This window comes from Hyperoodon ampullatus, assembly GCF_949752795.1.
Source record: "Hyperoodon ampullatus genome assembly, chromosome: 7".
Classification (NCBI taxonomy): Eukaryota; Metazoa; Chordata; class Mammalia; order Artiodactyla; family Ziphiidae; genus Hyperoodon; species Hyperoodon ampullatus.
In genome coordinates this window covers 78,500,607-78,523,850 of record NC_136920.1, presented here as the reverse complement: position 1 = coordinate 78,523,850, position 23,244 = coordinate 78,500,607, and the positions used below count along the sequence as shown (strand labels likewise).

At 48.5% G+C, this 23,244-nt stretch overlaps 1 protein-coding gene and 1 long non-coding RNA gene across 2 annotated transcripts in view; one reads left to right on the top strand and one right to left on the bottom strand.

Moving 5' to 3' along the window:
• LOC307055622 (BCL-6 corepressor-like) overlaps positions 1-23,244 on the bottom strand; it is a 792,095-nt gene that overhangs the window by 5,923 nt on the left and 762,928 nt on the right. Inside the window, 8 exon segments of the mRNA XM_079707827.1 lie at positions 3,180-3,413; positions 3,417-3,434; positions 3,765-3,946; positions 4,120-4,255; positions 5,351-5,448; positions 10,847-11,033; positions 11,505-11,558; positions 12,213-12,566. Coding sequence (XP_079563953.1) covers positions 3,180-3,413; positions 3,417-3,434; positions 3,765-3,946; positions 4,120-4,255; positions 5,351-5,448; positions 10,847-11,033; positions 11,505-11,558; positions 12,213-12,566 — 1,263 coding nt within the window.
• Positions 17,297-19,436, top strand: LOC307056540. Its single transcript, XR_013811022.1, has 3 exons — positions 17,297-17,425; positions 17,732-18,586; positions 19,291-19,436. It is a non-coding gene; the product is annotated as an uncharacterized lncRNA (long non-coding RNA).

Genomic DNA, 23,244 nt, shown 5'->3' with positions numbered 1-23,244 from the left:
GCTGTGACAATCATGGCCTTCACCTGGAAACCTTCATCACTACTAGGGCAGATTCAAGGGTACCTAGAAATGAAAGGCCGTCCAAGCTGATGGGTAAGTCAACTCTCTTCTCCTGGAAGATGGCAGCAAAGGCAGCAGTAGCCCCATGGCCAGGTCAGACTTTTTGCCACAGGCTGTCCTAACTCAACCACGTTGATCCCACTATTTACACAGTGCTTCTCATTTCCCCAGATGAGGACGTCTTCTGTCACCCATAGGAACCCAGGAGATAGCAGGAAAGGAAGGCAGTACTATCCTCATTCAACACTTGCAAACTGAGGCCCAGAGATATTAAACCCCAAGTTCAATTTACATGAAGTACTAGACCTATAACTCAGGTCTTTGGTACCTGGTCAGCTGGGAAGATTCAAAAGGCCCAAGAGGGCCCCAGTTAGAGGGATGCAATCCAGCTGTGACGAGCATCCCACAGGCCTTCTCTGTTGGGGGTCAAGTGGGCTAACTACACTCTCCTAGCTAGGAGGGTGAAGGCCTCTAAATGGATGGCAACCATCGCCACCAACACTTTCTCTAACTGAAAGGTGAAGAGGCGGGGCGAGTCTGTCGACGCAACACATTCCTTGGTTTCTTTTCTCCGCTAGAAATAAACGGGAGTGTCTGAAGGGCAGCCCAGCCATTCCCGAGCAAAGTCAAACTGCTTTTGTCGGACAGCTCTCTGTTCAGCGGCTATAAGCCGAATGCCATTACCCGCAAAATGTAACCATAAAGGCCATAAGCCCGCCGTTGTTAGTTAATTAAATGCCTCATTAACTTTTTAAAAAACATGACTTATTCAATTCATAGAAAATTTAACCATCACCGCTAAAGGCACAAGCATGTGGTTGCACACTGGCGTTTTAGCCTAAGAAATAGAAGCCTTTTTCCCAGGAGGGAAAGGTTTGAGGTCTTTGACCACGCAAGTGATCTATTTAACGCGGATCTGAAGCCAGAGTGTGTTTCTAAACTTCCAGAACCAGATTATCATGACATAAAGCTCAGACAGCCTTTATACTGCACATGGTATCTTTGGCTAAGCAGAAGAAAATAACCAAGAATGCTGAAGACAAAACTTCAGGAAAACCCTCCCAAACCACACCCTTATCTGGTTAAGCAAACTGTCCTTCAATTTTAAAAGGTTTAAGCTGCCACATCTCCCAACTGGGCCATCATCCCAACATTTAAAATTCTGCCCAGACAAATCCCAGAAAGTTGGATTCAAAGTTGAAAGCGTTCATCTACTTGTCACAATGTTCAGCATCAACACTGGTGATCTGTGGAATCTACATATTGAAATTTACATTTGAAGAAAAAAACAAATCCGACCCTAAACATTCCCAAGGCTTCCTGTGCAATCAAAGGCCAGGTAGCCTAAAAAAGTATGGATCAAGTGCCCCTTGGTCCAGGCCTCAGTGCCACCAAACCAAAATGGAAACTGTCTTACAGGACCAACGAGGGTCTTTTGACGTCTCTGGTCCCAAAGGGAGGCTGCTGGAAATGATGCCAAGTTCACAGGTGGGGCTCGGAGCCCCGCCCTCCACGGCGGGTGCAGCAGCACCCCGCCCCCCATCTCCAGCATTTGCTGGAAGCGGGAGTCTACTTTCTCAACCCTAACCCAAAAGTTGGGGTTAGGGGTCTCCCCCCCACCTCCAGCGTTTGCTGGAAGCAAGGAGACTATCTTCTCAACCACGGGGGGTCTAGCTCAACACTATGTGCAACATCTGCTCTGTCCTCCTAGGCGCCCGCTCTCAGCTCTTGGGAAACCAACTGGGTGCTCCTTGGACTTCACCTGCAAGTAACTGCGCTAACTCCCAGAAAGTGCTCTCTAGCTAATGGAGAGGTCTCCAAGAGACGTGTAGATATAAACAACAGCACATTCAACCCACAACAACAAGAACAAAAACACCCCCAAACTAAGCATAGCCCTAGTGCTTCCAACTTCCCACCCACAGTCATGCCTTAGGGCCAAGGCAGGCACACTTCGAAGGGCTCACGGCACTATGGACCGGGGTGGGGGGACACGACAGGAGACGGGGGACAGGGGCACAGAGCTGGCTGAGGGTGTGGGCGCCAGGGCTCCGGGCCAGCCTGGGTCCTGCCACCCCAGTGCTCAGCCACACCTCCACGCTCAGCCTGCTGAACCGCGTTTTACTGTCACCATTCAACTCCCAGAGGGCTGATGCCAGCACAGAAAAATGCCTTTGCCCTGTGGGCTATTACATCACAATTGCTACTGACAAGTATGGTGGGGGAACTGCACAGGGCAGAGAGAGTCATCTGTCTCACAGAGGTTTTGAACTGTAAAAAGGGCAATTCCAGTGTGAGCCAGTCTTGCTGAGGAGCGTGGTGGGCTGTGGAGCACTGCTGGATCGCTACCTGTACGAGTATCAGCTAATCCCTCTGAGGCTCAGTTTCCTCATCCGAGAGTGGGCTAGTACTCGTCACTCCCAAGTGAAGATGTTAAAAGGGTGAAAGCAGTTACTACAGACCACACGGGCTTAGGCAGATATCAGCTATCTTTCGATGTTGCTCTAGCAATAGAGGCTATCACTGTCATCAGCCGTGCTGGCTTGGGATACAGCAGTGTGGACAGGGAGTTTTGGGCAAGGCTCAACCCCTGCTCCCCGCCCATCAGCCCTCGGCTCCCGCGCCCTCTCAGAAAGAGACTGCTCAGGTCTGCCCCACTCCCACCCCTACTCTGCACAGACACTTCCCACCCGCTACCCCACAGGGGCGTCACTCTGCCCCAAACAGCACAAGTTAGTAGAGCTAATAACTACTCTCCTTCTTGCTAGTCAGAATCCAAAAGGGCTCATTAAAATTCCCCTGGTCGCCAAGCCCTGGGTTAGGTCAGATTTTATATCAGAGATAAGTGAGCCGGACTGGCCGAAGCAGCCTACCTGCCTGAACGGGAACGGAACATCAGAGAGGCCTGCCTTTCTTTTCACACCACGACTGAACAAGCCACCAAAGAGCCCGCAGTGTGAGCGGGGCCAACGCAAACACCCTGCTGGAACACCCAGCCCAGCCCGCCACGTGGAGGGGGCTGGGCTCTGAGACCCAACCCCATCCCCAGCCAGTGTGTCCTCCACCCAAGGAGCAGCAGCCGGCGGATCCTGATCCGGGGCACCCACAAGGATGCTCACCTCGTAGCCAAGCCGGGAGGCCTGCTGTAGGAGGGTCTCGCCCGCGTTCTTATTGACAGCAAGTCTCCGCGTTTCCGGTGGCATCGGGCGGGACTGGGTGGTCTCTGGAGGGGAGCTTGAGCACGTCAGCTGCGAGGCCTGGGAAGCTGGTAACAATTGCTGCAAACGGTCCAAGGGCTTCTGGTCCTGCTTGGCCGGCGAAAGATCATAGTCGGAACTGGGCTCAGGCCGCTTTCAAAATCTCCGGACGGTCACCTATCACGAAACCAGGCAGCGCACACATTTCAGGCTGTCCTTCCACCACCCGCCTGGTTCGCCTCCTCCCTGAGTTACAAACCTGAGTGGAGGAAAGCACTTTTCCTCCTCTCTGTCTCGGGGAGGCGGGGCGCGAGGAAGGGGTTGCATTTTTACTAGCTGGAAACTTCACCACCACCCAGGAGACAGGTCCCCTAGGAAGGGGCAGGGACGTTTTGGGGGGAGGGGTTCAGGAAAAGGAAAGCTTTGTCCCCAGAAGCAGAGAAGTAGGCAGGCGGGATGTGCCTGCACAGGCCCGGGGGGCGGGGGAGAGCCAGGGGCAAGAGGTACCTTGCCATCCGCATTGTCCACGTAGGAGTCCCCTGGCAGCGGCAAGCCCCGCCTGGGCTCCTGAGGGATCAAATGCTTGGTTTTGCACGGTCGCTTCCCGGATGGTTTCTCGCTGTTGTCGGTGTATTTCTGCGGCAGGGGCGAAGGCTGCAGATCCATTTCTTCATCCATGCACAGCACATCTGTCAGGGGGAGAAGAAGCGGGCGTTACACAGTTGTAGCCGGTGAGGAAAGAAAAGCCCATTGTTAGCACTGACCGTTGGAGCAGCTTCAGTTTTTAAAGATATACCAATTTTTATGTTTTCAAAGCACTAATATTTTAATTATCCCACATTCAACCGGCAAATAGGCTAACCCACGAAACGCCAAATGGCAAGTCGCTTCAAAGGGCCGCAAGACAGGGCAGAAGCCAGCCCTTCGTGCGCTCCCGTCCACACCCGTGGGGGGCCTGGGTGCTCGGGACAGGGCGACTGGGGACAGACAGCCTGAGGCTGGAATGAGGGCACTGACAAGCGCCCGGGGTCACCCAAGACTTCCCTTCCTGCCCAGCCGCGGGCTGGGTGATGAGGAGCAGCCCAGGAAGTCGAGCTCCCGCCTCACTGTCCATTCCATAAGGAAGTGTGCAGGCTGAAAGGACCTCATGAAGAAAACTCCCCACTCGCCACACGCTACTCTTGTCAACTTGGATGGCGCTCAGGTCCCCTCCAGGGCCGTTTCCCACAGAGGGCGGGTGATCCACCCTCCAGGAGCGCCCCCCGCCCCGTGCGGACCTTGTTCATTGTCACTGCATTTAAGGGACTCCTCCAACCAGCTTCTGTTGCTTTTGGCCTCTGCCCTTTTCCTGCCAGGTTTCTCTTCGGAGATGCTACTGCCCTGGGGGGTGACCGCAGGCTGAACCGCCTGGGTCACTTCCTTCCTGCCCTGCCGGCCAGGTTTGCTCTCTGCTCCCGCCGTTCTCTAAGGTGCAGCAAGCGGCGCTGCTTTCTGGGATGGAGCCCTGTTAATTCAATGCACACCTCAGGTTGGTCAGCTCACTATAATGTGGCTCTTCTAAGTGGTTAGAGGAACTGTTTGTCATTTCCCTCTCAGGCCAGTCAGCTAATGGAGAAATAACTACAAATTAATGAAGAAGCCCCCCGGGCCGGGGAACGAACTGTCTTACACATCACTAACAGGGGTGGGGGAGGGGAGGGGTGTGGTCACTGTGTTGGCTGGAACTTGTCACCAAGTCTCGGGAGGGGGCCTATTTGCCTTTGGCCACCTTTGGGCTCCAGCCCCGGCACCTGGCTTTGAGGGAGTCGGGGGTGGGATGGGGGTGGGGTGTGGGGAGGTGTGAGTGGCTCCCCCCAGGGCTCCAGGGTGGGACTGGAACTTTCCACTGCTCCGCTCCAGGACTTCCGTAGGGTGCCCTGCGGGCCCGAAGCGAAACCGAGCTCACCTTTGGAGACCCGTCTCCGCTTGGCTTTCAGCAGAGAGTCCTCCGGGAGCACAGTGGTCTCAGTGTGGTTCCTATCACCAGACACCTTGCGCTTTCTGTTCAGCCGGAGGGTGGGGCTGCGTGACGCGTCCGGGGCCACCTGGTCGGCGGGGGACTCTCTGGGGGGCTCCGTGTCCATGTCCTCAGGAAGATCACTGTCTTCTGGGGCTTCGAAGGGGTCAGGTTTGCTTCCATCATAACACTCCCCTAGGGGAGGGGAGACAACCCGGAAAGGAGGGAACAAAGGTCACCAGGAGCAGGCAGAACCCCCATGCCCAAGGCAATCTGCTACCAACAGACCACCCCCCTTTGGAGACCAGGGGCCTCACACGCTGGAAGCACAAAACCCTCAGAAAGACGTCCCAAAGGAAGGACAGCTGAACACAACCAGCAAAGAAAGCAGAAAATGAGGCACGTAGCCCACTCACAATCCATCCTTCAAGGGTCAAGGTGAGGCATCTACACCATCCCTCTATAGGCGTGTGAGATAACTCCCTAACTGCTTAACTCTCCAAGGTGGCTTACTTTTAAAGGGGGGGTGAGTGACCTCACAGTAAGATCCAACCAATCAGGGCGGAGCTACAAATGACTATGGAAACAGCTGCTAGTCAACAAAAAAGGCTGATGTCATCAACAGACCAAATAGCCCCCAACTGCCATCTACACAGACATGGCACCAATGTTCACTTGGGTCAGCAGGGGCGAGGGTGAAGAACAAGGGTAGGGAAAGAATGGTGGGAGGCTGGGAAGCTGGGGAGACCAAGGCAAGAGGAGCCTGGCAAAGGGAAAGGAAAGGCTTCCTGGTGCACACACAAGGGTCAAGGGCAATTTCAAAGAACTCAACCAGATTGCTACGAGTCCGTCTGTCCTCTTTCCACACCCGTGGGGGGAAAAGCATGTCACTGCCATCGAGGGGCTGCTCCTATTTCCTGTCTAGGAAGAAGGCCCTCAGTGACACCAGTCACCCACCTGGCACGTCTCCACGCCTTCCTTCCCAGGCAACAAGCATCTAAGGACATTTCAAAGACAAGACTCCAACCCCCTTCATGGGGGTGGGGTGGGGGGCGGCGGGCAGGGCTGAACTGCTCACACCCCAGCTCCGCCTGTGTTGCTCCTGCCCCCTCTGCTCAATCTAGCATCCACTTGGGGCTTTTCCTCCAATCACCCCAGCCTAACATCACTCCTCACTTTTGCTCTAGCCAAAGAAACAGTTCAACTGCTTTGCTAGTCACATTCTTTCTAACACACAAATAATTCCATAATGATCACTGTGCTGTTAAAGAGTTCCCCGAAGATGACCCTGTGTCCATCACCGGCCGGGGGTGGGGGTGGGTGTATGAGTTTGGTATTTCGTTAACACCTGAGCTAAGCTCCCACAGCCCGTTTTTCTAGATGAAATCATGGACACACCCCTCACATGCTGCTCGCGTTCCTCCTCCTCTCCCTAGACCACTTCAAGTATCACTCCCACTTCTGCCCAGCCGGCTGGTCCCCTGATCAGCCTCTCTTGGGGGGCATTCCCAGCATTTAATGGCAGTCAGTTGTGGGGATGAACCTCACCCCGGCCTGGGCTAGCCTGACCTGTGTTCTCAATGGTGGAACACACTTAGCTTTTCTCCAAGGGTATCCCAAGGTGGGACAGGTCCCCATCTACTCTTGCCGGAATGGTGGAATCACCCCAACCGCGAGGGTCTCCTGCCATGGCAGCAGGAGAAACCCCAAACTCCTGGCCTGTGCTTACAGGTGATGCAGCCCAGGCTACCGCAGGCCCGGTGAAGACGGCGTGCTGCAACTCTCACTCCGGCTGCTCTGTGACCCTCTTAAACACTCGGGCAGGAATGGCGCCGCTTTACAACTCGGCCCCCTTCACTTGTAAAGTGGGAATGTTACTGCTAGCCTCCCTCCAGGGGTGGGCTTCATAATCACGGGCTGGGCTCAGCACAGAGAAAGGCTGGAAAAATCCCTTTAACCAAAAGATGCCAAGACTTTCAGACCAGCCTGAATCTCAGGCCTGAAATGTAGGAAATTTTAAGAGGTGAGCCCTGCTGGTTACACCATTGGACTTCTCTGGTCCAATCTGGTCCAATCAGCCTTCCCTAAAAGCTCCGTGGGAGGGGATCCATGGAGGAATGGAAGGGCTACCTTAAGAACCCCCATGTCCAATCTGAAAGTTTCTTTTTCCAAACTAGGTCCATCCACCCTTCCCCCAACCCCGGAGCCTTTTAGGGCAAAGATCTCAATTCCCCTCAGCTAAGGCCCCCCAAGACCTTACGCTAGTGTGACCTTACCCAGGCCAGTATTAACCCTGAAGGACACCCACCCCGACTGCCCAAGATGCCCATGGCCACCAGCTATGGGGTAGAGGCTCCATGTCACTTGGAGCTTCTCAAAGACTGTTCTAACCACGACCCACAGGAGGATGACCCTTGAGGGCAAAGGAGATGGGGAGATAAATAGATACACGGGGATCCTAACCATCAGGCTTTGCCATCATTGCTACTTTTGGCCCTTCTAAAAGTGGGAAGCCATGTGCCCTTGGTCACCCAGTCTAAGCAAGATGTGAACGTGGTCCCTGCAGCATGGTCCTATGACTCACAGCACATATATCCCAAATTCATTATGGTTGTACCATAGCATCACCTCACAGAAGCATCACCACAGCAACATTTACAAGTCACTGTGGCAACAAAGCACCCTCACCACTGTTGAGCCATGCCCAGTGAGGCCTAAACAAGGTGAGAGGGTTCTGAGTTGCTGGAAGGCTCCCCAGGATTAAAATCCCCTTCTCTGTAGCTTAACTATAATAGCACCTCCAGTCAAGGCTAACCTTGTTAAAAGTTACACCCGCTACAGAAGAAGTGCAGGGGATCTCTGTTCCAAAGTAGTTTACAAACGTGCAGGTGCTCAGCTGGAAGAGAAGTTCCCTGAGCAAAGAAGTTTCATGAAGCCCCTCGACTGAGGCTTCCTCCAGCTCCTGGCCAGGCACTGCCACTGAGCAGGTCCTAGGCCTGTCCCAGCCAAGTGGTTGGCAAGGGAGATGGTTACTCCAAGTTTGAGAAGGAAGGGACCAATGCCTCCTTGCCCCGCCCCATCTTCAAATGCCACTGAGGGTTCCTACTGATGAACTTCCAAGTCTGAGGAACCTCCAAACTCATTTGGTGGACTTCCAAAATAAAAATTTCACTCAGCCACCCATGTGATCATAAAGAATAAATGAGTATCTCGGCCACTGTGTTTTCAAGTTAATTCCTTTCTTTAAACAAGCCCCTAGCAACAAGATGCACCCGCACCAGGACAACCAGGGCCACGCAAACAGCACCCACCACCTTAGAAGCTCCTGGTCCCTCCATGGGTAGGGGCTGCCTCAGAAGGGGGAAGGCATCTTGAAGGCATCCTGGACCCTCTCTGTGACCCCTGCCCGCCCCAAATCCCCGCCCCAGCTCCCATGTGCTCACAGCTCGGCTCTCGGCCACACCGACACCCATGAGAAGGACCTGAGCCCATATCAGCTCAAGACATGATGGCCCAAGAACAAGAAGGCCCATTCATATCCAGCTGAATGGAATGAACACCTGCTGTGCCTTGGATGTGGAGGCCGCAGTAAGAACAGTGGCCCCTTCAGGTCACCTTTCCTGACCAGCTATTTGCAAACCCCACGTCTCTACAAGACAGAGGGTGGGTGGGGAACCCACCTCCAATGCCCCAACCTTTCAAACGGAGCCCCTCAACTTCCCCAACCCTTCTCCTGCCCTCCCATGGTGGCGATTCATGGCTCACTGGGCCATGTCCCGGGTGCTCCAGGAAGAGACCCGTCGGTCGGTCTGAGATGGGAGGCAGGCGGTGGGGGGAGGGGGCTTTCGGAATCATCTGGGGCTCAGGCCCTGCTCCCCATCAGCCACACCGAGTTCTCGTCTCCACGCTCAGCAGGAACGACTGGGAAGGACGCACACAAACGTCTCTGGGAAGAAGGGCGGGTGAGGCCACTGAGACGTGAAGGGCAGCGGCCACCCTGGGTTTGGCCACGTTGCTGGAGAAAAGGGCGAGAAGACTCGAGGCCGGTTAACTGCCCGCTCCCTTCCTCCAGCCTCCCTCACCGTCCACCCACAACAGGCAGATCCCCTCCTCAGAAAAGTGCATCCCCGTGAACTTGGCCTTGCTCACTTTCATCACATCTCTCTGAGAAACTTCCCCAGGAGCTGAGTTATGAGGCCACTCAGGAGGGTAAGGGCTGCGTGTCCACTGTGAGCACAGGCAAGGAGGGAGGCCTTCTTGCTGCTTCACTCCAGGGTGGCCTGGACCCTCCGTTTTTCACTCCAATCCCGAGGGGGAGGAGCTCGGAATCGTCTACTCCAGGCACATCAAGAGCCCCATCCCTCGGGTAAGGCCGCCACTGACTAGCCCCAGAAATCCCCTTCTACGGGAGCCACGTAGGACAAACCGGTCCCGGTGTCGCTTACCCAGAACCCTGGCCACAGGCCTTTGTCTGACCCCAAAAATGAGCTGGGGGAGGGCAGTGCTCCAAGCAGCAGAGAGAAGCACACGCTGCTGCTGACCACAATTTTCCCGAACTGCATCAGGCACCCACGACCTAAGCGTGCGGGCGAACGCCGACCCTACGACTGGGTCCAAGGGCCTGGGCCTCCCAAACGTGCCCACCACCCCCGACTGTCCCGTCTCAGGAGGATTTCACGCCCACCCTGTCCTCGACGTTCACCTGGGTGCCCTCACTCACCATCACCGGTGAGGTTTCTGGGGTCCGGAGCAGGCTGCAGGCCACAGGCCACAAGCACGCGCACTAAAAAAGCGGGAGAAAGACCTCCACTTGCTGCCAACACATCTCATTAGCCCAGGAAGTCTCGAGGGCAAAGCCCGAAGTCAACCCCAGTGGGGGAGCAGCTGATGGGACCGCAGAGTGTGACTCGAGGCAAACACTAGCTTTCTCTCCAATTTGGCCTCCAAAACATAATACACCCCGTCTGGTAGGAAGAACGCCCTCGTTTATCCCACGCCCTTGGAGCGTGCTGTCAGCTCCTAATGACTGCAAACAAGCCTGCCACAGAAAATAATTATGCTCATCTTTCTGGTGCCTTCATCAGCCCTCATCTCATTTTAACGAAACCTCTGCCTTTGGAGGGAGAATCCGAGTACTCTCCACTCCCTCCCATAGGAGACTGTCACTCTGGAGGGTCTGGCTCTGGCTGCAAGTGTCATTCCACTGCTACCAAAAACCCGTATCCGTACCTGCTACAAAACAGAACACATACCTGCTACGCTGGAGGTCTTGCACTGCCATTCCTCTGCTCTACTGTATCAGACTATTACTAACTGCAGGACTAGCATTTCTCCGGAAAAAGGAGATGCGTGCCAGGAAAAAACATTTCATAGGTCCTTCACTCCTGGATGCTGCAACGCTCAAAAGGACAACCAGCCTTGCAATCCACAGCTGGGAAGGGTGGCCAGAGCAGCCCGTTCTCCGAACAGCCAGCACCCAGACGCTGGGCCGTCGGAAGCGTACTGTTTCCTCTCACCTCCCTCGGCACTGGGAGTGGAACCGCCCCGTTCCCACCGATGTGGTACCACACGTGAGCCGCCTGGGTTCACTTACATCTCTCACTGTCGTTCTGGTCGGCAATGGCCTCCTCCAGGGCGACCGACTTTGGCTTTTTGTCCTGACTTCCTTTCAGCCTTTCCCAGTCAGCGGGGCTGAATTTGCGCACCTCGGAGTCTTTGGTCGTGGGGTGGCCACCTTCTCGCTCTTTCATCTCCAACTCTGAGAAGCGCATCACTGCACGCTACAAAGAGAACGGAGATGGAAAAAAGACACACCTTACCACCAAAGCTATTTCACTGCCCTTACCTTAAAGGAAACTATCTTCAAAGAACAGTTTGCCCAAAACCAACCACAATTTATGATACAACTGAGATATTTTAAAATTGAACGATAAAAACGTAAGAGTGTCTATGGGTAACTAGTCACACACTCTTTCTTCGTAAAGCCATATGTATGTAGAGATATATGTGGTGTGTATGTATAGCCATACATACACTGTGGCATAGAGACAGACATTCTCTTTCGAAGGTAAATAAAACAAAACAAAAACACAACGCAAAGAAAGCGAAACAAAAACACAACAGAAAAGAAAACAAATGCACAATGAATAAAGACGACCATGGCCCACAAACTTCCCTTTGTATATTTGGAAATGAAATTTAACTCAAAAGGTTTATGGAAGATTCTAGTAATAAAAATTTGAAGAACTGACCTCACAGTAAGCAGCGGGTAGACATAAAATACTGTCCTCTTGTAATCCTTCCATCTATGTAATTAAAATGGGCACTCAATGGATCATTTAGATAACTTTACCATTTTTATAAGCATAAACCAATTTTTTTCTTAACATTGCAGAACAATTTGGCTTTATTTGTCTTTTAATTAAAAGTAAAATATCTTAAGGAAATTCCTATACAACATCTATCATTCACTAGCAAGTTAAATACATACTCTATCCCTGTAAGCAAGGTTTGTTTTTTTGTTTTGTTTGTTTGTTTTTTGGGTGGAAAAAAAAATTGCATGAATCTCACAGACATGCGGCCGCTACACACCTCCACCAAGTATCACGTAAGGCATTCTAAGCAGCGCTTTTAGGTATATTTGTTAACGTACAGTAACGGCAGAGAAATCAAAGCGATTGATAGGTAAATGTCATGCAGTCTTTTAGACATCCTTCGCAATAATTAAAACTTCCGTTATCAGCATTCGAGTGGAGTTCGCTTAAAATCTACAGAATAACTTAAAGTATCCACTTATGTCCCCTTACTGGACACATTTCAAACATTTAAATTATCCTAAGCTTCATTAACCAAATCAGCCCAGTGTCCTGCCCTATCATACCCCCGGCCCCCTCCTCTTCACACATTAAAAAAACCTGACAACTGGTCAGGCTCCTGAAATTCGGGTTGGGGGGGCTCACCTGCAATGCCCGCTGCTCCCGGCCAAGCTGACTGGAGTCTGCGTACAGTCCGGTAGCGACACACTTGAACCGGTCACCCACGTAACCAGCGGAGTTTGCGATTCTCTTTGCCAGCTTAGATGGCTTCGGGTTCAGAACTTTGCCATCGGTTGATCCTGCCTCGTCAGCTCCGTCTTTGGTGTAGGTGGGGGTGACGTCCACACTCGGTGGGGCACTGCCCACGCAAAATGGTTTAGGATCCTCTTGGGTTTTCCCGAAAGTGACCGCAGAGCCGTCGCTCCCCAGGGTCGGCTCCAGGAATGGAGTCGAGACCGGCGTCGCCAGGTTCTCCTTGTTGGTTACCGCTGGAACATTCTCCTTGCTTCCTTGCTTAAGCCGGAGACTGGCTGGCCTGGAGCCTGTTTGAAAGTATAGGCTTCATGGAAGTCACTGATGCGCCCCAACTCCTCTCTCAGGGTAATGAAATTCCGGTGTGGCTGTAGGGCCACATTTTACTTTTTTATTTTTAATATATGTTCACATGTTTCCATAAAGGATCCAAGGTGGCCCATAACGTAAGGACACACAATATTAGCTTTAAAAAACCATGAAAAAAAAAAAAAAAGGGAAATCATGATCCTGGAAATGGGTTGTATCCTTTTAAGGGCTGAGAATAACAGAATGAGTGAGCCAAAGATTTGGGAAAGGATCTCACATTTCCAAATGTCCAAATCTTAAAATTGCACCAAGTGGGAATGTAGCTGTGGCAATATTAACCTCAGAGAGCTCTATGATCGTTGTCTTTACTCATCACTTGGTTGCAAGGTTATAAATGACAGGGTAAGTGAAGGAGGGCAAGTAGACAGATAAGAGTCATTTCCTGATTCTCAAAAGAAGGGGCATCACCTAGGGAAGGGTACTCCAAAATCCTACAGGAATCATCTTGATATACTAAATTTCCTAGGTGGCAAAAGAAAAACAGTATAATACACTCCCATGTTCCCATCCCTCGGCTTCAATGCAAGGTATGCCCACCCACTACCCCTAACTCCCGCCCCTGTATTATTTTTGAAGCAAATCCCAGACATTGTATTATTTTATCTGTAAATATTTATTTCTAAATATCTAAAAGATAAGGGTTATTTCTTTAACATAGCTACAATGGCACTATTTCACCTAAAAAAAAAGATGATAACAATTATTTAATATCATCATGTAACCAGTCAGTATTCAGATTTCTGATTGTCTCATAAATGTCGTCTTTTTTTGTTTTTTGTTTTTACACTGTTAGTTGAACATGTTCTGCTGTTCTCTGTGTCTCTCGCGAATACATTGTGGGATTTAGAACTTTGATCAGATTTCATTATAGCTGATATTTTATACTTCCATCAGGAGGCGTATACCGTCTGGTTGTCTTTCATTTTGTGATGTTACCAGTCATTGGTAGTCAATGTCTAAATTCGTTAATTCATTAGAGGTCACATTCTAATTCTATCATGAGGTGATATTCTAATTCTATCATTTCTTCTTCACTTACTTGCTGGACTATTTCTATGAAAGCAAGCTTTTCCTTGCCCTAAATTTTGCTTACCCAGTGGTACTGTTTGTATAGGAAAAGTAGAAGAAATGCTTGATTCTCTCCCTTCATTTACTAATTTTCAACACAAGGAGTCAATTCACTGGATCTTCTCATGTTGACCAATCAAGTTTTTTTTTTTAATTTTTAGTATCATTATGAACTCATGGAATTATACAAATTGATGTGTTTTAATCCCTTGCAAATATTATGGTGTACATGATTTGAAAGAGCTTATTTGACATATAGTGATGTATTTGAAAAGACAAACTATGTCCTAATACAAACCACAGAAAGTAAACAGGAGTCTATCTGAGATTCTCAACAGAGCAGGAATGGGAAGGTGGGGAAGGAACACAATTTGAGGATACAGATCAGATGCTGGGGAAGTTTGAGTTTTGAATTTTATGTGATAATATAAGTGGTAACAAGGGCACATGTGTTCAAGATATGTTGACAGGGAGCCATAAATAATCCAAAGGTATGACTCTCTAATTATGAAAGCTCTGACACCTCAGCTACTGATTTGGGAAGATTCTGGGGAAGGTGTGTGTGCACCCACACATCTGTCTCCTCCTAGATGCCTCAAATCAGACAGTCTCCTCCACCACATGTATGCATACATGTCTGTATACACCCCAAAGCCATCCAGCCTCTTCCTGAGAGTGCTGGCAGAAATCAGTCTCTCGCTACCTGTATAATGAAATGAGCTTGTTTATTCATTAAAAAAATGTACTAAACACCATGTGCCAGGTGCTGTGCTAGTAGCTGAGGCTGGGGGAAAGAATAAGATCCATTCCAGCCTCTTCAAGGAGCTCTCAGCCTCATCCAGGTGTGGATAAGTATGCAGACTCTTACGATACACTGTGATAAATGCTAAACTGATAGATGCTGGGTGCTAAGGAAGCAGCTCAGTCAGAGTTTTGGTGCTGCTGGGGGTTGGGGGCCGGGGGGGAGGGTCATCAGCTGCCTTTGAGCGTTTGTCAGCCTGTCACGCTCATTGAACATCGGTATTGAACTTGAGATTAATCTAGATTCTAGATTTTAGGCTGTATGAGTTGTTTCAGCTGACTTCATGAACAGCATGTGTGTGTGTTCAAGACAGGGTATGAGGGATATAGGGCAACAGGAAATTAGAGAGCTGGGTAGTCATCGGATTCCACAGCGTTTATTGTGTAAGGAGCAATGAGCTTTCTAAGTGGAGCATGTTTTAGATAACGAGATTATGGCTGAAAAGAGAAAAGCTTTGTAATGCATTTCAATGCACTCTACATAACTTGAAAATGTAAAACACTATTATATATAGTGCCTACACTTTCTATTCATCTGTACCCAGAAGAACTATCCATTGTGAAACCCAGAGCCTGGCATAGAGTGACCTGTAATAATTATGTTTCCTCAAGCTTATCAGAGGTTGTTTTATATTAGGCCTAGCCTAAAACTGAAATATTTTATCAGATTATATTCACCTGACTGAGAACAAGGCTAAAATGCTACACTAGAGGGGATAAAGTTTTACCTCCCTCTCTCTAGTGGAATGTTGGTGTAACTACATTCTGTTTTTCACATTTTTCTGGCAGAGGCTTAGCAGGCAAACCTTCATTCATTTATCAGACATTTTCTAAACAGTTACCATGTTCCTGTCATAATGTTAGGCATTAATGATTTAAAAAGCTCAGACCTCAGGCTTTCCCCTTGAAAGACCTCGTAGTCTAGTTGGGGGAGACAAAGCAATTAACAAATAATTATGTTGTCATGGGCTAGATTAGAAGGGTGTCTACAAAGGGTTTTAGGAACCCAGAAGATAAAGAAGCTCCTCTTGCTGTGGAGGAGAGAGGAAAGGTCATGGGGAGTTGCACAGAGGATGCACTGAGTCAGGGTTTCCTGGGAAAGAAGGTTCCAGGGAGAGGGAATAGCATGAGCAAGGTGGAAAGATGTGTTTGGAGAACTGTCTGTGGACCCTGTTGCTGAGGTGGGTGGGTGGGAGTAGAGAGGTTGGAGAGACGGACAGGGGAGGATTCAGCCCACTAAAGGCCTTGCATGCCTTGCTGAGGCATTGAGGCCCAATCCCATGTAAGGTGAGGAACCCTTAAAGGATTTCAAGCAAGGGGGTTATGTGAACCGATTTGGACTTCAGCGAAATCACGGTGATGTCTGTATGGGTGACAAGGACATTAAATCTTCCTTTCCGACGCCTTCCTGGAGCAGCCGATTCGCTACTGATGCTGCCCACCTCCAAAAGACTTTGGAGACTTTTTCATGTTTTGTTTGTTTGTTTGTTTGTTTTCGGTACACGGGCCTCTCACTGTTGTGGCCTCTCCCGTTGCAGAGCACAGGCTCCGGACGCACAGGTTCAGCGGCCATGGTTCACGGGCCCAGCCGCATCGCGGCACGTGGGATCTTCCCGGGCTGGGGCACGAACCCGCGTCCCCTGCATCGGCAGGCGGACTCTCAACCACTGCGCCACCAGGGAAGCCCTATCCTGTGGTTTTTAAGTATCCCTGCACACTCTGCCTGTCTCTAGAGTATTAAGTCCAGTTGCGCTGTTTTTACCTCTTTGTTCATTGAGATTATTATTTACTTGCATTAAAATGTACCGATTTCAAAGGTACAGTTTGATTAATTTTGGTAATTGTATACCAGGTGTAACCACCACCACGATCCAGATATAGAAAAGTGACTTACCCTTTAAAAGTTTTCCATCCCAATTTGCCCCAATTCAGTTTTGAGACACTTTATTGAGTTTTACTGCTTTCTCTAACATCGACTCTCCGGGTGATTTAGGAAAGTCACTTTACCTCTCTGGATGTGTTTTGCTTTTATAACATGAAAAATGCCAGAACAGATGTGTTACCAAGGGCCCTTGCAATACTTTCAGAAAATGAGGGGGTAGGGTAAGGGCGGGAATCTCAGCCTTGCGTCCTCATTCTTCACATAGCACACGCATGTGGCAGATCCTAGTGGGAAAAGCCTGTGGTCGCATCAGAGAGAATTAGGTTTCCATCTCCTCTCTTGCTAGTGTGTATGTAACCTTTTGTAAGCATCAGCTTTCTCATCTCCAATATCAGGCTTATTATAACAAGGCCTATTTGTTTACTGTTGTGAGGATGAGTTGAGATGCACCGGCAGCCTTAAATGTTAGTTGGTATTTGTATTATGGCATAATAGAAAGGCACTGCATTCAACCATCTCAGTTACTACACGTTTATGCAGGCTGAGTCTCACAGCCAAAACAGACGCACAAAGTACACCCACCCATTTACCCACCTGGGGAAGCCCGAAGCCTCCCTGCCTGCCTTCCTTACGGGGCTCAGAGAAAAGCTGCGCATGCGTGCACGTGCTTCCAAAGAGCCTCGCTAGGGGGCGGAATGGGAAACAGGAAGTTCTAACGCCTGTCGTACAAGCGCGACGTAAAGCGGGTCTGCTTTATGGCACCCTGCTTCCGCCGTAAAGCGCCGTTGGCAATCCCGCGTGAGTGGGTTGACGAGAAGACTGCCAGGTGAAAAACGCGATTCTTGGAGGTTGGCTGGCTTGACGTCTTCCCCGTGGGCAAACGCGGGAGCCGGAGCCGGAGCCGGAGCCAGCTGCTCAACTCCCTAACTAAAAAGCAGAAGAAGCATCTAAGGGATTTCGGCGAGGAGCATCCCTTCTATGACAGGTATGGAGAGGCAAGGCTGGGACCGGCGCTGCCGGCGTCCTTTCCCGGTGGGAGCCCGCGTGTCCCCGCGTTTGGTCCGCCGGTGCCCCGGGGGTAGTGACAGGGCAGCTCCCGCCGCGTCCCACGCTGCCCCGGCGCCGGCCTAGCTCGCCCGGGGATCCTGGCGGCTTCCCGCCTGAGATGGGGTTCTTCGCCGGTCTTCCTACCCTTTGTTGAGCCTGTAGTTTTATGCTAGACGGCACGCCTCCTGTGTGGCGACTGGGCAGAGATTTTATATGCTTGTGTTCGTTTTATATGTTTTTAAAGAATTGCTTGGGGGCTTCCCTGGTGGCGCAGTGGTTAAGAATCCGCCTGCCAACGGAGGGGACAGGGCTTCGAGCCCTGGTCCGGGAAGATCCCACATGCCGCGGTGCAAGTGAGCCCGTGCGCCACAACTATTGAGCCTGCACTCTCGAGCCCGCGAGCCACAACTACTGAGCCAGGGTGGTGCAACTACTGATGCCCGCGAGCCTAGAGCCCCTGCTCCGCAACAAGAGAAGCCACCTCTCGCCGCAACTAGAGAAAGCCCGGGCGCAGCAACGAAGACCCATAGCAGGCAAAAATAAATAAATTAAATAAGTTAAAAGAAATAAAAAAAGAATTGCTTGGGACCCTCGACATCACCTATCTATTCAATGACCATGAGGAAACTAATGTTTGGGTAGTTATGGGTTCCTCTATAAGTGTCCAGACTCTCAGTTATGATCTTAGTGCTCATCCCACCCCTTTGGGCTGCTTTATCAACAGTTAGAGGGATAGTCTACTTAAGAAATTTGCTAGAAAAGGTGAACCCCGAGGGCTTTTATTTGCCAAAATTTCCCATCTTTTGGATGAGAGCCTGTTACTGTGTGACTGTAGTATTTGTCATGTGGTCTTGTTAGACTTTTTCATTCGTCTCTTATTATCTATTTGGCATATCCTTCCAAAACCTGTCCAAATGCATATGGAGTTTTTACTTGACAATAGATATAATGTATTTATAACGGTATAGTCTGCCATGTTCATTTAAAGTTGTATCATTAGACTTTTCCTAATTGCTACATACTAGTAGTTAAAGTTTAACATTGCCTGTTTCTTCTCAGGGTTTCCAGAAAGGAAGCAAAACCACAGACTTGTCAACTGGTAATGCTTTATACCTTCTTTATGATAGTAGATTCTGGACTGTTACTTTTAAGATTATGTATGGTAATAAAGTTTGGCTACATTTCCACTCTCTTTGATTTTAGATGTAAGCTATATTTTACTAATATTGCTTAGTTTTAAGTGCAGATGTCTGTTAAAATGCCATTGTGATAACTAATATAGTATAGAGTATGAAACTGTCCTGAGAGATTAGCGTGTTAGAACCTGTTAAGGAGGCTTACCAGAGGGCTCTTGGTGAATCCTAAGAGGGAATGTCATGTTTGCTTAACATAAAATAGAGTGCAAAATCATCAAAGGTCTTATTTCATTACCACAGACTCAGAAATAAAGTACACTTTTTTGTTGTAAGTTTTCCTGTTGCTCCTTTAAAGGTGCCAAATGTCTGACACATAGGTTAGATCGCCTTATAGCCTAAAGCTCCATGTGTTTAGTTTGCTGTCTTCCCATGTGGAACATTAGCAGTTCAAAGAAGAGGAAGCGCTTCTAGAATCATAGCTAGATTCGCTGTTTTAAACAAATTTGGTGCTAGGTCTGGTTGAATAGATAGGATTGCATATTTGCAGAAAAGCTAGTTTTTATTTAGAAAAGTCTGAACTTGGTTCCACTGTGGGCCTGATGGTAGTCGTGGGGTAGCAACAAGAACAGTATAATTTTTGTTTTTAAAATCCCCACTTTCCTTTCAGTCAGAGAGTTTATAGATACTTCAAGTTCTGAAAGTGAAGCATAGAGTGAACCAGAACAAGTTTCTGGTTACAACAGACTACTTGCCACATTAAAGGATGTCTCCAAGGAAGATGAGGAGGAGGAAGAGGAAGAAGACAGTGTTATAGATGAGACAGAAATGAATCTTGAAGATGGCGATAGTGACGTCATTGTGGAGGAAGAGATGGCAGTAGAGTCTACTGACATGCAGAAGAGTAAGTGTCTTTGATGTGGGTTTATCATCTTTGCAGGGACCACAGACAGATTGCCCCAGGGGCAGGGTGCCTCGTACCACAGAGCTGGGTGAAAGCACATGGATTCAAAGCAGAGATTCTTAACATTGTTGGGCTCTGTGATATCTTCAAGAATCTGATGAAAACACAGGACCCTCTGGCCATAAAAATGCAGAAATGACATTTTTGCTTATGATTTCCAGGATTTCATCAATCCTACTTCAAATTCCCCTGATTGGGAGGAAAGGGAACATAATTCTGTTTTTGTAATGGTCTCAATTTATGAAAGAGATTATTGTTCCTGCCTTAGAGGAACCAAGTTTAATGGAAGATAGACATAAAATATACAAAACTTTTCAAGCATCAAATCTGAATGGAACCGATAACTATAAGGTGTTAAAGAGATGCAAAGTGGTCACATGCTGCCAGGGTGAATGAGGGGAGGCTTCAGAGAAGAGCTGGGATTGAAAGCGTAAAGGAACTCTGTCTCACTCAGACATCTAGGGGACTATTTTTTTTTTAATTATTATTAATTTATTTATTTTTGGCTGCATTGTGTCTTTGTTGCAGTGCGCCGGCTTCTCACTGTGGTGGCTTCTCTTGTTGTGGAGCATGGGCTCTAGGCACGTGGGCTTCGGTAGTTGTGGCACACGGGCTCAGTAGTTGTGGCTCACGGGCTCTAGAGCACAGGCTCTGTAGTTGTGGCGCACGGGCTTAGTTGCTCGGCGGCATGTGGGATCTCCCCAGACTAGGGCTTGAAACCACGTCCCCTGCATTAGCAGGCGAATTCTTAACCACTGTGCCACCAGGGAAGTCCCCATAGGTGACTTTTTAATTTAACTTTAAAATCAACTTTATTGAAGTATGAATTACATTCAACAAGGTGTACCCATTTTAAGCATGTAATTTGATAAGTTTTGACAAATGTGTGTATCTATATTGTCATCGCCAAAGTCAAGAAACAGAACACTTCCAATACCTGCAAAAAGTTCCTTCTTGTCCTTTTACAGTCAGTTTCCCAGGCCTGGCATCAGGCAACCACTGACATGCTTTCTTTCACTATGTATTAGTGTCTCCTATCCTAGAAATTCATATGAATGGAAGCATACAATAAGTACCCTTTTGCACGTGGCTTCTTTGGCTCCTCATGTTGTTGTGACTCATCCGTGTAGCTCATATTAGTAATTCATTTCTTTTTATTACTGGAATAGTAGTCCATTGTCTGAATATATCTGGGTAACTTTTTATATTCTATTATCTTAATGCCTACTTGCCTTACTGTATTTTTTTCTATACTTTAAGGTGTCACACACCATTCTTAGTATTTTCATTCATCACTTGTACTCGGATAAAAAACTCGTTGCCTCAGACTTAGGAATTGTTTTAATTTTGTTGGTTTTCCAGTTTTCTTTCATGTTTTAGGTTTTTAAAAATGAAAAGTTTGGCTTTTTAAATTATAAAAGTAATATATATTTACTGTAAAAATTTAAGAGGGTAATATAGTTAACGTATATCTCCTCCACCCTGGGATGAACACCTTTAACATTTTATAGAACCTTCCAGACTACTTTTTTATGGCTATATGAGTGAATATATATTTGTGTGTATGTGCATAATGGCCTCATACATTTCTGTAAGTTACTTTTTTCTTTAATAATATAACGTGTGTAACTGTGGGTTACTGCAGCTAGAACCCTGGTGTCCAAACTCCCAGGCCAAATCTCCTTCTACTACATTACACCACCATGGGGAGGTTTAAAAAAGAACGGGAAAGTATGAAGGGTGATTTTTCCATAAATTAAATCAACTTTAAAAGGCGCATTTGGAGAGTCAGAGAGTACTGATATTGTTAGAAAGAAGAAAGGTTTAAAAGCTGGTTAAATCTCATTTAACAAAAATCCATATGTACCACATTGTAAAAAAGAGAAGGAAGACGGCATTCATGATTACTGGGCTGGCAGGGTAGGGGACAGTTGCATGCTGGGGGTGGCTCTCGTACTGGCTCTTCCACTCTTCACACTTGTGCTCGGCCAGGGCCAGGGACCGCTGAGGGAGATCAGAGGAGAGGGTGGTGCCTTGGGGGTTCCAGGGAGTTGTGCAGCTGGCTCCCTTGCCACCCAGACTGCCCCAGGGTTCCCAGCCCCAAGGATTATGGAGCATCCCCACACCTGTTTGCTCTGCAGTTGCTGTTCTGCACGCATTTTCTCCTCCAGCACTTTCTGCAGTGTCTCCTTGGCCTTCTGCTCATAGCTGTTTTTCTGGTCTTCCATCTGTAATAGCAACTTATTCATTCCCCAAGAAGTGTATTTCTGTAAATTTGAGGCAATTCAACACATACACATTGACCTACTGTGTGCTAAAGCCTGAGCAGGGATACAGACATGAAAAGAAATTGGTCCTTGTCCACAGGGCAGAGATGTCAGTAATCTGGTGGACCTTCTTCCAGGCCGGAGGCAGGCAGGGAGAGTCCCTCAGGTGATGTGAGAGGTGAGCGGGGATAAAAAACTGCCCTGGGCATGCTGGGCATTCTCCCCTAGGCCTTCCACAGGCATTTGAAATCCGACATTTCCAAAGGGAAATCATCTTTCTAAACCTGCTCCTATCTCAGTGGCCAGCATCACCACCCACCCAGTCTCCCAAACCCTAAACCAGGGAATCATCCTTGATTTCTCTTTCACCTTCTTCAAGGAATCAGTTCATCATCAAGCTTTGTCAAGTCAGCGTCTTTAACAGCTCATTCATTACCTGTATCGTCTATCCCTACTGCCACCTCCTTAGTTCAGACCCTAGTAACACTATTATATGGATTATATAGAGACTATGTATTATCTTCATGCCTTGCCTCCCTTCAAACCCTTTTCAGTCCTGCACCTAGAGGTTCTTTCTAAAACTTAAATCTGATCACATCACAACCTGCTTAAATCTCTCAGTGGTTCTGAGTGTTCTAAGAATCAGGTCCAAACTCCTTGGCATGGTTCCTACTTACAAGCCCAGACTTTCATCTCATGCTGCCTCCACGCAAGCGGAACTGCTTGTAGGTCCCCTAAGCACTGTGCTTTTCAGCCTCTGCCTTTGCCCATAAAGCTTCTTCTGCTTAGAGTATCGTGACCCACGCTTCTCACCTGGTTAACTTCTACCCATGTTCAAGATTCAGCCCTAGAATCATAAATTCTGATAAACTTGGCCAACCATACCTACCCCCCGACTCTTTATGGATTAGGCAGTTTTACTGGTGTTCACATAGTATCTGTATTTCTGATCTGTTGACTCATCTGTCTCCTTTAAGGGATTGTAAACTCCTTTGGGGCAGGGAGCATTTTTAAAAAAATAAAATTATTTTTGTAGGCTTGGGGATCTGAACAATATTCAGTAAAGTCAAGTTTTAAAAATGAATACATTTGTATTTTTAGAATTTCTCCTGGCTTCAAGGTCAAAAAGAAAAAGACACAAGAGCAGCTTTGCAAATTCACTGGGGGTCTTGCCTTTCCAGTGCTTTTCATTTTTATGCCCTGTGATTTTTGGGAAAGCAGGAGCCTTTTACTGTCGATTCTGGGTTACCCAACTGGGTAAGAGATAGTCTAGATAATGCAAATTTAGAGTTCAATATCAAATCATTTCCATTTAGCTTTGGAGTCATCTGAAAATTTGGATTTAAATGTTGAGTGGGTCTTATGTTCTTGGAATTGTCATTAGAAACCAGAT